Source organism: Triplophysa rosa, linkage group LG1 (assembly GCF_024868665.1).
Source record: "Triplophysa rosa linkage group LG1, Trosa_1v2, whole genome shotgun sequence".
Lineage (NCBI taxonomy): Eukaryota > Metazoa > Chordata > Actinopteri > Cypriniformes > Nemacheilidae > Triplophysa > Triplophysa rosa.
In genome coordinates this window covers 12,942,655-12,956,000 of record NC_079890.1, presented here as the reverse complement: position 1 = coordinate 12,956,000, position 13,346 = coordinate 12,942,655, and the positions used below count along the sequence as shown (strand labels likewise).

Below are 13,346 nucleotides of genomic sequence, written 5' to 3'. Positions count from 1 at the left end.
GCAGAATGCACGAACTGGACAAAGTACCGTGAGGGTTGGGTCCTCCCCGACAGGAAGGACTCGCAAGGTTACCACCTGATCCCTAAAAGAAGTGGTGGGAACTTTGGGCACATAACCGGGACGCAAATTCTAGACACTCACTCACTCTGCGCGAGAACAGCCAGGTCATCTGATTCCAGTGGCTCGAATGGGGCCCTGCGTAGGCCCTCCAGGACCATATTCAGGTCTCACGAGGGTATACGAGCAGGCCTACGAGGGTTCAATCTCCTGGCTGCTGTGAGGAACCTAACAATTAGGCCGTGCTGGTGGTAGACCCGCTAGATCTTCTGCGTCACGTCCAGAGACCAGACGTGGAGATTCCACAGATCCGGCCTGGGGTGCTGGATTATGCTCTGACCCTGAGTAAGAAGGTGCTGGCTCAGGGGAATCTGCTAAGGAGGGGCTGACGCTAAGCGCATTCAATTCAATTCAATTTTATTTATTCACAATGTGCATTGTTCCAAAGCAGCTTTACAGGAGCAAATAAGAAAAACACAGAAAGGTAAAACACAGCACAGTGCATGGTGTTTATAGACCAAGCAAGATCATTATAATAAATAATATCTAATAAATAAATAAATGCAGTCTCCCGGTGAGCAAGCCAACACTGCACTGCTCTGCTGTGGCGAGGAACCCAAACTCCAATGATGAATAATGGAGAGAAAAAAAAAACCTCGGGAGAAACCAGGCTCAGCCGGGAGGGCCAGATCTCCCCTGACGTGTCATAGCTGCAATCAGTGACCCCGACCAAGCCACCGAGCAACGTCCACGAAGAACAGGGAGAGCCCACGAGCCGCGACCCAGGAAGCCCCACCCGCCGAAACCGTGCAGGTCCAACCCGGTCCCATTCCGCGATCAACAACAGACAACAGAGGAACAACCAGGGAAAAGTAGTAATGGCATAATTAACTTTATTCCTCAGTTGTCCGACATCGACCACAAAACAAGACCAACCAGACCAGACCCACACAGTCCCAACAAATGAAACGCCCCGAACCACAACCAACAAGCCCCCCCACTCCCTACAACACCCACCCAGCAACCTCCAATCAAAGTCACTGAGTGCAGCCATAACTTCAAACTGCTGTCATGTGATGTAAGTTTAGCATTGGCATAGCAGTTTAGCATTGGATGGGCATATGACGTTCATCTGGGCCTGGCGGAATCTCTCCCTACCTAGGGATGGGCATCCCGAGGCGAGGGCAGAAAGAGAATAATTAGCGTAGCTGCTGTTCATTAGCTATGTGTTAGTGAATGCTTGGCTGAAAAGATGTGTCTTTAATCTAGATTTAAATTGGGAGAGTGTGTCTGACCCTCGAATAGTATCGGGGAGGCTATTCCAGAGTTTAGGTGCTACGTATGAGAAAGCTCTACCCCCTTTGGTGGATTTAGTTATTCTAGGTGTTATCAAAAGTCTGGAGTTTTGAGATCTTAGAGAGCGTGATGGGTTGTAGTGTGGTAGAAGCTCTGTTATGTAGGTAGGGGCTAAACCGTTTAAGGCTTTATAAGTAATTAAAAGAACTTTAAAGTCAATACGATACTTAATGGGTAACCAGTGAAGGGTTGATAACATTGGGGTTATGTGATCGTATTTTCTGGACCTGGTTAGAACTCTGGCAGCTGCATTCTGAACTAACTGTAGTTTGTTTATTGATGCTGCAGGACAACCACTAAGCAGTGCATTACAGTAGTCAAGTCTTGAGGTCACAAATGCATGAATAAGCTTCTCTGCATCAGCCACACATAAAATATTTCGCAATTTGGCAACATTTCTAAGGTGGAAGAAGGCTGTTTTTGTGACATTTGAGATGTGATTTTTAAATGACAGGTTGCTGTCTAATATAACGCCAAGGTCTTTAACTGTATTTGTTGGAGTAACAGTGCAGCCTTCAATTTGCAGGTCATAATCCGAAATATTCTGCTCACGTGTCTTTGGTCCGATAAGTAATATTTCTGTTTTATTAGAATTTAAAAGAAGGAAATTACAAGTCATCCAATGCTTTATATCGTCGATGCACTCTGCCAATTTGGATAGTTGGAAGGAATCATCTGGTCTTGATGAGATATATAGCTGAGTATCATCTGCATAACAGTGGAAGCTAATTCCATGTTTTCTAATAATGTTTCCAAGGGGCAGCATGTATATGGAGAATAGCAAGGGTCCTAAAACCGATCCCTGAGGTAATCCATAATTTACTTGCGTTAGATTTGATGATTCCCCATTTAAATGGACAAATTGATGTCTGTCTGATAAGTAAGATCTGAACCATTGTAGTGCCTGTCCCTGAATACCGGTATAATTGTGTAAGCGATCTAGAAGTATTTTATGGTCTACAGTATCGAACGCAGCACTAAGGTCGAGCAGGACTAGGAGTGAGATGTTACCTTTATCTGATGCTATAAGCAGGTCGTTTGTAATTTTAACGAGCGCAGTTTCAGTACTATGATGCGGTCTAAAGCCTGACTGGAATTTTTCGTGTATGTCATTATTTTGTAAGAAAGAGCACAACTGAGTGGACACTACTTTTTCTAGTATTTTAGACAGGTAAGGGAGATTTGAAATCGGTCTATAGTTTCCTAGTTCATTGGGGTCTAAGTTTGGTTTCTTGATAAGAGGCTTAATGACGGCCAGTTTAAAGGGTCCTGGGACATGGCCTAGATTAATTGACGAGTTGATAATGTTATAAATGGGCTCAATTGCAACGGGTAATAACTCTTTTAATAATTTAGTTGGTATGGGGTCTAATAAGCAAGTTGTAGGTTTAGATGTTGCAATAAGTTTAATTAAATCTTCCTGTTTTATAGGTGAAAAACACTGTAGCCTTTCTTTTGGGGCGATGGTTGGTACTAATTTATAGGACAGACTTGGAGGTTGAGTTTTTACTATTTTGTCTCGTATGTTTTCGATTTTCTCTGTAAAAAAATTCATGAAATCATTGCTACCAAGGTGCGGCGGAATACCCAGGTCAGGTGAAGTCTGTTTATTTGTTAGTTTAGCAACTGTACTAAATAAAAACCTTGGATTGTTTTTGTTAGTTTCTATGAGGTTACGGAGGTGCTCAGCCTTTGCTGCTTTTAGTGCCTTTTTATAACAGTTTGCACTCTCTTTCCACGCAATTTTAAAGACCTCTAATTGGGTTTGTTTCCATTTGCGCTCCAGTTTACGTGTTTCTCTTTTAAGGGCGCGAGTGGTGCTATTGTACCATGGTGCTGCGTTTTTCTCATTAATCTTTTTTGACTTCATAGGTGCGACAGCTTCTAATGTATTAGAGAAAATAGTGCCCAATTTGCTGGTCATGTCATCGAGCGATTCTATATTTATTGGTATGGTTATTAAAGGAGTCAGATCTGGCAAGCTCTTTGTGAAACTATCTTTAGTAGTCGAGGTAATTGTTCTACCCTGTCGATAACGAGTTAAACGGCTGATTTCTGCAGTGCGCAGTGTACATGTTATAAGATAGTGATCAGTGACATCGTCGCTTTGAGGTATAATATCTATATTGGTTAGATCGGCTCCGTGAGATATAATCAAGTCTAGTGTATGATTAAATCGATGAGTGGGTCCATTGATGTGTTGTGTTACTCCAAAAGAGTGTAATAGCTCTGTAAACGCCACTGCTAATGCATCGTTAGCACTATCTACGTGGATATTAAAGTCTCCGACAATTAGTACTTTATCAACGTTAACCAATAGGTCCGATAGGAAGTCCGCAAACTCTTTCAGAAAATCAGTGTAGGGACCAGGGGGTCTATACACTGTAGCCAACGTACAAGAAAGCAATGATTTTTTACTGTCAATTGGAACAATTATGTTCAACGCAAGCACTTCAAATGATTTAAATTTATGCTCCGTTCTCTGAGCATCATGTCCGAGAACCACACCTGTTTGGGCCAATAGGCTTCCCTGAAGGTGTACCAAATCAGCTGAGCTACCCGAGAGTGGAGTCTCCATCCCCCCCGTATCGTCTTTTGCCGTGAGAGTGCATCCATCGCACAGTTGAGGTGACCCGGGATATGAACGGCTCGCAGGGATTTGATGCTCTGCAGACTCCAAAGGAGGAGCGTACACCAGGGGGATGGTTGATGTACGCTACTGTAGGCGTATTGTCTGACCGGACCAATACATGCTTGCCCTGAATTAACGGTAAGAACCTCTTCAGGGCAAGAAGCACTGTCAGAAGCTCCAGGCTGTTGATATGCCAACGCAGCTGGGGCCCCGTCCAGAGGCAAGGGCACCCCAGCCCATGCTTGAGGCGTCTGTGGTCACCACAACTCGTCTTGAGATCTGCCCTAAGGGTATCCCTGACCTCAGGCTGAATGTTTGAAGGCACCTGAGGGTGACCTTCACTTGAAATTTGCCTGGTCGCCAGGCATGCCTCGGGACCCGATCGTGCAGCCAGTGCTGGAGCGGTCTCATGTGCATCAGACAAAGTACTACAACCGCTGAGAAAGCCATATGCCCCAGGAGCCTTTGAAAAGATCTCAGATGAACCGCTGAAGTCTGTCTAAAGGTGTTCAGGCAGGTGAGCACTGAATGCGCCCTTTCTGACATCCAACGCGCCATCATGGTGTGAAGGCCCAAACGGTCGAGGTGTTGTAGAAGATCCCTGTGTTTGCATAATACATGTCTCGAGTGCGCTAAAATCTTGAACCACTGTGCGCTGTCACATACGGAGATGGCTGTTTGCTCAGGCATAGAGGAAACTGCTCTTTTAAAGACAAAATGGGCACCGGGACCTCCGAAGGGGAACCCGGCAAGGTGGGTTGGATAAAACACTCACCTCGTCCCTTGATGTCCAGCAGTTCATCTCTCTCCCCAAGCAGCTCGCATCAGGACCTCTTTGAGGCCTTCGGAGGGTTCTTGGTTGGGGCCTGACAGACAGATGGCAGACTATCTCCCAAGGAATTCCCTGCATCGCACTCAGCACTCATCGTGCCTGTTTCACCAGACAGAAGAGCAGCTGAGGTGGCAGAAGCATCAACAAAACACTTTAGTCATGACCGCAACGAAGCCATGGGCATACGCTCACAGTGTGGGCATGAGCCATCCACGAACGACTTCTGGGCTTGCTCGAAACCCAAACACTCCATACATCGATCATGGCCATCCAAGGGAGCGATGAAACGGCCGCATCGAGAACCGCAGGGGCGGAAAGACATGAAAACACCTAGTCCACCACGCTGCAGAGCTAGAATGGAAATGCACTTTTAGCTCTTGTTGCTTAATCTGTCGAAGCACCCAGGGGAAGCTCAACCGCTGCAGGACAGGACGAGGTGAACACTGCTGAATGCGCCATAACTCCAGCAAGAAACAAAATAACACTAACACTAATTAACTAATGATGAACTCAGGCAAAGGAATACAGAATACAATACCAAAACAGACTAAAACTGTGACAGTGGGATGCCCCCTACAAAAATTGACCATCGGTTTTTTCTACTTATTAGAAATAATGTTTCTATATGCATTTGAAGTGTGAAAATGTGTATTTCTCCAAAACGCTACAGTGAAATAAATCCATATATGGTGTGCATATAGTGTGGGATGCCCACTACTGAAATCAACCATAATTTTTTTCTACTTATTAGAAATAATGTTTCTATAGGCATTTGAAGTGGAAAAATGTGTATTTCTCCAAAACGCTACAGTGAAATAAATCCATATATGGTGTGCATATAGTGTGGGATGCCCACTACTGAAACTGACCATCAGTTTTTTCTACTTATTAGAAATAATGTTTCTATAGGTCCTTTAATCATGAAAAAATTGTATTTCTGCAAAACGCTACAGTGAAATAAATCCATATTGTGTGTATATAGCGAAGGATGGCTCCTACTGAAACCCACAATCATATTTTTCTACTTATGAAAAATAATGTTTGTATATTCCATTTTATTGGAATAATATTTTTCCAAAATGCAACAAAATGCTTTCAAAAACCATACTGTAGTTAAACCTGTTCAAATCCATGGGTACTGTAATAAAACCATGGTTTTGCATAATCAATACACCAAATACCATGTTTACTACACTTTTACCGCAATTAACATGGTTAATTCGTAAGACTACAGATAATAGACAAACTACTTAACTGCATAAACCGTTTTATTTGCAGGACAAAGGTCTAAAAGGCATTAAAATAATAAATATTTAAGTCACAGTCAGAGACATTGTTTTCACAATATAAACAGCAATCATAATGCAAACATTCTGAGAAAAAAGTGCATCAATGACGAAAAAAACGAGATATTCTAAACGTAAAACAAGAAATATGTTATTGACAAGAGACGCGGATCATCTAAATTTAAATAAAGCTTTTCAAGCGGCGTTCCTGGAATTTACCGTAAACCACTCAACATGCGCGCATCTGAGCCTGAACGGTGGCTGGCTTGACCGCAGTAAAACACTTTAGACGTCTCTGTTGTGGAAGGAGGAGACTGAAAACAGGTATGTGCAGATGGCCTTTATTTCTCTTTATACATTTAAATCTACCGTTTTAAATAAAGTGTAAACATTTTTTTATTTATGTACAATATAAATGCGAGCGCTGTCACGTGACTGCAGTGTCGTAACGTTTCCGACTCTGTGTAACGTTACTTTGTGCTTCATAATTAGCGAGCGAGCAAGAAGTGATCAAGGAGTGCTGATTAAGTTCTGGATGTGACAATAAACAGGATTTACTAAGTCAGGTACAGTTAAACAGCGTGTAAGCAAGTCCTGTGTTGTTATTAAACGCCAAGTAATGCAACAACTTAACATTTAAAATGAAATTAAGCTTCGCGAGCCTTTTAGCTTTTGGGCGCAGACCACGAGTCGGTTATTAACTTACATTTACACAATTACACAAGTTCTTATGAATTCTGATATGCTTTAATGTAAATCCAATGTAATATTTCGTGTTCAGTATCTAAAAGCCCGACAAAAAAGAAACATTTCTCACAATTTATGGCTGAAATACACGAGTCAAAAGCTGACTGAACACAAAAATGTTTATTTCAACGTGTGCCGTCTCTTAACATGAACATAAATTGCAGTGTATCAATCCAGGTTTTAATACGACACCATACAGAAGATAATGGCAGATAATAGTGGCAATACAGAGGGGAAACGTCTTCCACGAATGGCTGCCACATTTATGATGCGCTTTGCCTCTGAGCGCGAGCCCACCTTTGGCATCCACAGGGACAGCTTTACGCCTCTTGTCCCTTACACGGAGTCTGAAGATTCTCCTCATACTGGAGAAGATTGTGATTCCACTAGACCAGACCTCTGTAACCTTGCTGATATAGGGGAAGCTTCTAATGTAGGCCCCCAAACTTCAGAAATCCAGCCACTGGAGTCTCCATTCGAAGTGGAGGACTTGGGATCTGACAGAGACTCTCCTTCTGCATGGAGTCTGGCAGAGATAACAGCAAGTGAAAACATCCTGGAAGGACTGGAAAACTCTGCGCATGAGCAGTCTGTGAAATTTACAGACTGGCACAAAAAACGCATAACAGCTGTATGCACTGAACGGTTCGACATGCTGCTCAAGGAATGTCCAGAATACCACAGCACCAAGAGCTGCTTCGCTGCTTTTGTACTGGAGAGAGGTAAGCATCCGTCCAACCAACAAACACTACAATTGCTGTGCTTTTGGTTAGAAACGTTAAGTTGCATTGTGTGTATAAAAGCTGTTTTTAGAACCGTTTTAAGAATGGTTAAATATGTTTGATATGTGTGTGTGTGGTACAGGTGGGCAGCGCTGTGACGAGTATGAAGTGGTAGCTCTGGGATCGGGTCTCAGCTGTTGCAGTGGTTGGGTTTCTTACACAGGCTCTGTGGTACACGATTGCCACGCCATTGTCCTTGCACGCAGAGCCCTCAAAAGGTGCAAATAATTGAGTGTAGTGAAAGACAGGGAAATATAAACAGAGTTATTACAAACACTTATTCTACATAATTTTTGCACTGTTATATTCTGAACAATCTTTTATACCAAATGAAAAGATTTGAAATGCTACTTATTGTATTTCAGAATATCTATGCACGTTATCTGTTTCTGGGACAGATGTATTCACATAAACTTAATAATAGACTTTTAGTCTACAGTAATTAAAAAGAAGTATGTCTTTTCTTGTGTGACGTCACAGGTACTTGTACAAGCAGCTCCTGTTGTTCTACAGTTCTGATCCAGAACTGCAGCAGCGCTCCATATTGGGAAGCATTTCATCTGAACCACTGCTTCAGCTCAAACCACATACTTACCTTCACCTGTATACTAACAAAACACCTAAAGGAGCAGCTCAATGCATACTTCTGTAAGTATACCAGAAGCTTTGTTGGTAGAGGATTGCGTTAGCAGCAAAAGTCATAAGTTTGATCCCAATGAACACACATTTTGATAAAAGAAATTATAGATTGAATCAGTGTAAATCAATCAGAATGAAATTGGCATCTGCCAAAACCTTTAAAAAGGTCAAACGTGTCCTCTTGAATGAAAAATCTTTTGTCATTTACTCACCCTCACGTGCTTTCAATTCAATTCAATTTTATTTATATAGCGCTTTTCACTATGTGCATTGTTCCAAAGCAGCTTTACAGGAGCAAATAAGAAAAACACAGAAAGGTAAAACACAGCACAGTGCATGGTGTTTATAGACCAAGCAAGATCATTATAATAAATAATATCTAATAAATAAATGAATAAATAAATAAATGCAGTCTCCCGGTGAGCAAGCTAACACTGCACTGCTCTGCTGTGGCGAGGAACCCAAACTCCAATGATGAATAATGGAGAAAAAAAACCTTGGGAGAAACCAGGCTCAGCCGGGAGGGCCAGATCTCCTCTGACGTGTCATAGCTGCACTCAGTGACCCCTACTGCAGAACACAAAAGAAGATATTTTGAAGAATGTTGGTAACCAAACAACATTGGCCCCTATTGACTTCCATTATATGAACACAAAACCACGGAGACATTTCTCAAACTATCTTCTTTTGTCTCTTACAGAAAAAAGAGTCATATACAGGTGTATAAATGGTGACAGATTGAGTATAGTTTGTCAGCTTGTGTATGTTATACGTATAAACTAAATATATCTTATAGATAATAAATAACTGTATGTACTTTAGGGGCGTCCCCGACTAAGAATTTACATAGTCGAATCAGAATTGTCACGTCGAATCAGACGTATGTGTGTTTGTGTGTGTGTGTGTGTACGCGCCAGCATGTGTGGGTACAGCGCAACATCGATGCACCAAAAAACATTAATTTACAGAATTTGTTTAGAACAGAATATACCTTTATAATAAATAAACGAAATAAGCCAGAATCAAGTCACGATGTGCAAAATAAATGTGTTTAGGCAAAATGTCTGAAATGTAGGGGAACGTAATTTTCAAAACACAAGCCACAAATTCTAAAATTCTAACAATGCTGTGCCATATAATACTAGACCAGATCTCGCCTCAAAACTATTTTTAAAACTACTCAATAATAATGAATTATTTTTTACAAACAGGACTGCAGCACGTTCATTACCAATGAACTACCAATAAAGTGACTTTATTTACTGCATGTTAAGGAGGAATGCAATAAAGCATCTTACCATTTAAACAGTCAAAAAGTCCCTTTCACTTTTTTTCCTGCGAACTCTTTCTCCGTCCCCCTGACACGCACGCTTGCTTTCAGTTCTAAAAGTCTGCGCCGTGCTTGCTATACTGTATATGGTGATTTTGGTTATTTTACTTAATTTTTTTCTTTTTTATCATGCAGCGCAAAGTTCAGTCTAAGTAACGGACTACGTGCATTTAAAGAGAAGGTGTTAATTCATATTTAAATGCCCAAACATTCAGTAAGTGACAAATGTTTGGAAACGGTGTACACATTCATTTGCGGGTGCGTGGCGAACGTGCTGCTTCTCTTTACCGGTCTCACAGCACAGAAGACACGGATAGACGCGGGGGTTTCGGTACCCAACCCTAAAAATGTCCCATTTCTTTACATCATATATATGAACATGCATGCCCGTCTGCTACACCACTGCCCATATAACCAAAATGACATGATCCCCATTGCATAACACCTCTGCGAAGATTTGACTGTGAGATTGGTAGTCGAATCAGGCTCCTCCGATCGAAGCATCGAATCGTCAACGATTCCGGTTCACTCCTAATGTACTTTATATATATTTGTCTTTAACAGGAAGTCTGACAGCAGTGCGTTCTCCTCTTTGAAACTGCAGTGCCATGCCAGAGGCTCTCTCATTCCCGCTGCCTTCCTGCTTCCCAGCATCTGGGGTGCTCGCATCTGCTGCATGTCCAGCAGCGATAAACTCACCCGCTGGACTGTCACTGGAGTGCAGGGAGCGCTGCTGAGTCATTTTATTAACCCAGTCTACATTACCAGCATTGTACTTGGTAAGCTTTGAGCATCAGCAGATGGCCGACAGTATATATGTCAGTAAAAAGTCATTTTTAAATGCCAAAAGAAAAGTAGTATTTGCTAACTCTCTCTTCGACTGTTTCCTAGGTGATTCCAGGCACTGCTCAGAGAAAGTGTCTGAAATTATCAACAAACGCCTGGGCACTGGCTGGAAGGACGCACTGCCACCTCCATTCAAACACGCCACTGTGCTTTTTCTGAGTGGAGTGAATGTGGGGCCTGTCGAGAGCTCAGACCACTGCAGTAACCTCAGTGTTAACTGGTGTTTGGGTGACTCCAGTATTGAGGTTTTGGACTGCACAACCGGATATGCAATCAACAAGTCAGTCGTACTGTTTGCATTTTTGATACACTACATATAGATACACTGTTAAAAATGTTTACTTTAAAAATGTAGTTTACTCTGTTCATAATCTTCCTTATGTACAGTATGTACTTGCCCACCGCTTTGTTTTTTTAGAATTATATTTGGCGGGTATGTGGGATATTGATATATTGAAAAAACTGCTTTTGAATGATTTACATTTAATAGTGCTTAGTCTTATTTATAAACTGTAACTTATTTCTATACTTAGATTGCATTTGAATTCATTTTTTCAGTTCTCCATTTGTAAGTGGTCCTGGATTCTCCAGCAGACTTTGTAAACGAGCGTTGTACTTCTGCTTCAGGAAAGTCTCAGCACTGGCCGGACATCATGACTTTCTGTCATTTGCCACATACTGCAATGCTAAAGTATGATTCTTTAGTTAGGATGAGAACATCATCATCAATTTAAAAGTTGTTTTTGCTTAATGCTTTAACTGTTTGAGTCTCAATTAGTATACTGTAAACGTAACGCATTGTGTGCACTGTTAAATTGTCTTCTGTTCTATGTAGATGGCTGCTCATCTATATCAGGAAACCAAGACTATGGTCAATCTACAGTTCTTGACCAATAACGCTGGACCTTGGAACTCCAAACAATTGGTAGATTGCTTCCTTCGTTAAATGACAGGTTTAACCCACGCTGAGGGTTCTCTTAGGATGCTAGCTATTTCAAGCTTCAACTGTTGCTTTAAATGTTTGATGTTCGGCTGATGGCTACCTTTGGTTTTTGTAGGTTTTTGATGCTTAAAAGCAGTCATGGTTCATAGTGTTCATTATTAGACATTGAGGTGGTTGAAAGGTATATAAGTGTAGAACTTGTAGATTTCTGTTGAAGATGTTTTTGTTCCAAAATGTGAATAATACCTTGGAGTACTACCAACTAGTGTGATTGTGCGTTATGTAATTTTTTTGTGCTTTCTTTACTTTTGCAGTGTTTAGATTATGTGGTATGGTGTTTTGAAGTTTTTTTGTATAAAAGGAGGGATGTGAACAAATGTTTTTGACTTACCTGCATTAATGTTACAGTAGTTTTACTGAATGTCGAGAACACATACAATAGGCATGTAAGGCTCATTCCTCCCATAATTCTCTTATTCATAGTTTGTAAAGCAATAATAAAAAATACATTGTGAAGATGGTTCATTGTATCAGAGTATTGGTGTGAACGGAATGCATGTATGATTTATTGAGATATTGTAATTTGTAAACGTCTTTTTATTGTCAACAGAGCAGCTATTTTCTTATTACCTTTGGTCTAAGAAAGTTATTTAAGTAGTTCTTGCAAACAAACATTACTAATGCATTTTGAGACAAAACAATGGCACCGATAGGCCGGTATTTTAAGATATGTCAGTGGGTGCTGTTTTCAGTTTAGACAGCTCTCTAACATTTAAAGTATTTTGGTCTGGGACTATAGGCTAAAGCCCTGTCTGGGAAACTGCCACTAAAAGTTAAACTAAACTTACACAAAGTATAGCAGGGGTCTTCAACTACTTTTCTTTGAGGGCCAGACTCCAAAAGTATAAATAGGATGCGGGCCAGTTTTTTTTATCATATCCTCATTTCTTCTGTTATTTATTTCGTTTTGTTCCTTTTATACTGTTTTTGTTGATGTTACTTATAGGTCATATATTAAAACATGCACACAAATATTGCATCCAGTATTTGTGCCTTTTCATGATATTAAATTAAAAGGAATATTGTCTTTTTAACTGTATTTTATATTCCTCAATGCATTACTTTACCCAAAAATTGCTACTAATTTACTCACCCACAGTTCTCCAGTACATCCAAGATGTGGGTGGCATTGTTTTTTCAAGAAGATATTTGGTTGAATTAATTAAAGTTAAATCAATAAAAGTAAAAAACGCAAATACATTCAACACAAAAGTAATCCCTGCCCCTTGTGACGTTAAATTGACGTCTTATAAAGCGAGTCAATCGAACTGTGCAAGAAACTGAACGCTATTATCACATCTTCGGGTGAATTCCAATCGCATTCATGCGCCCCACGCACTTATAGGGCAGATCCTTTGTATAGTGCGAGTTCTGGAGGAGATGAACAGCTGTTTTTCGTAAAAATAGCCATTATTCATAATGAATGCAGTAATAAAAACAACACCGTTTTCCCCTTATCTGAGACAGCCGCTCACGTGGTGTACCCTTCCTACAGTTAGCCTACTTTCAAGGGCACAAAACCCGTTTTAGGTCGCGACCTATCGCAAACCGATTGCCTGTGGATGTGCAATGCATTGCTGATTATAACGTTGAAAATAACATTAAGTTTCTTGGACTGACCGATCAAATCGCTTTATAAGACGTAAATCATTATGAGCCGCGGGAATTACTTTTGTATTGAATGTGGCAGCGTTTTGGGCTTTTAAAGATGTGGCGTCTCAGGAGGACGTGCATTTAAAGCACATCGTTCTTAAAGTCTCTCCACTTGTTTGAAATGTTAAGGCGGGCCAGGAAAAGATGATTGACGGGCCGCCAGTTGACTAGCCCTGACGTATA

At 41.0% G+C, this 13,346-nt stretch overlaps 1 protein-coding gene across 5 annotated transcripts; it reads left to right on the top strand.

The window, feature by feature from the left end:
* The first annotated feature begins 6,423 nt into the window (after positions 1 to 6,423).
* adad2 (adenosine deaminase domain containing 2) lies at positions 6,424 to 11,989 on the top strand. 5 transcript variants are annotated; one of them, XM_057338551.1, is made up of 8 exons: positions 6,424 to 6,487; positions 7,088 to 7,632; positions 7,775 to 7,910; positions 8,173 to 8,340; positions 10,226 to 10,440; positions 10,553 to 10,787; positions 11,066 to 11,198; positions 11,343 to 11,989. In XM_057338551.1, the coding sequence occupies exons 2-8, from the start codon at positions 7,116 to 7,118 to the stop codon at positions 11,451 to 11,453; spliced, it is 1,515 nt and encodes a 504-aa protein (XP_057194534.1). In that variant the 5' UTR covers positions 6,424 to 6,487; positions 7,088 to 7,115; the 3' UTR covers positions 11,454 to 11,989. The 5 variants fall into 5 exon arrangements, with proteins under 5 accessions (XP_057194534.1, XP_057194526.1, XP_057194543.1 ...); XM_057338543.1 differs by lacking the exon at positions 6,424 to 6,487 and adding an exon at positions 6,632 to 6,729; XM_057338560.1 differs by lacking the exon at positions 6,424 to 6,487 and adding an exon at positions 6,646 to 6,729 and having other exon boundaries at positions 7,075 to 7,632.
* The last annotated feature ends 1,357 nt before the right edge of the window (positions 11,990 to 13,346 follow it).

What these genes read in the sequence shown, in the direction of transcription:
- adad2 (XM_057338551.1), top strand. Translation starts at nt 7,116, where the DNA reads ATGGCAGATAATAGTGGCAATACAGAGGGGAAACGTCTTCCACGAATG. An exon ending in TGCTTTTGTACTGGAGAGAG is followed by an intron (nt 7,633 to 7,774) that starts GTAAGCATCCGT and finishes TGTGTGGTACAG; the next exon opens with GTGGGCAGCGCTGTGACGAG. An exon ending in ACCGGATATGCAATCAACAA is followed by an intron (nt 10,788 to 11,065) that starts GTCAGTCGTACT and finishes TCATTTTTTCAG; the next exon opens with TTCTCCATTTGTAAGTGGTC.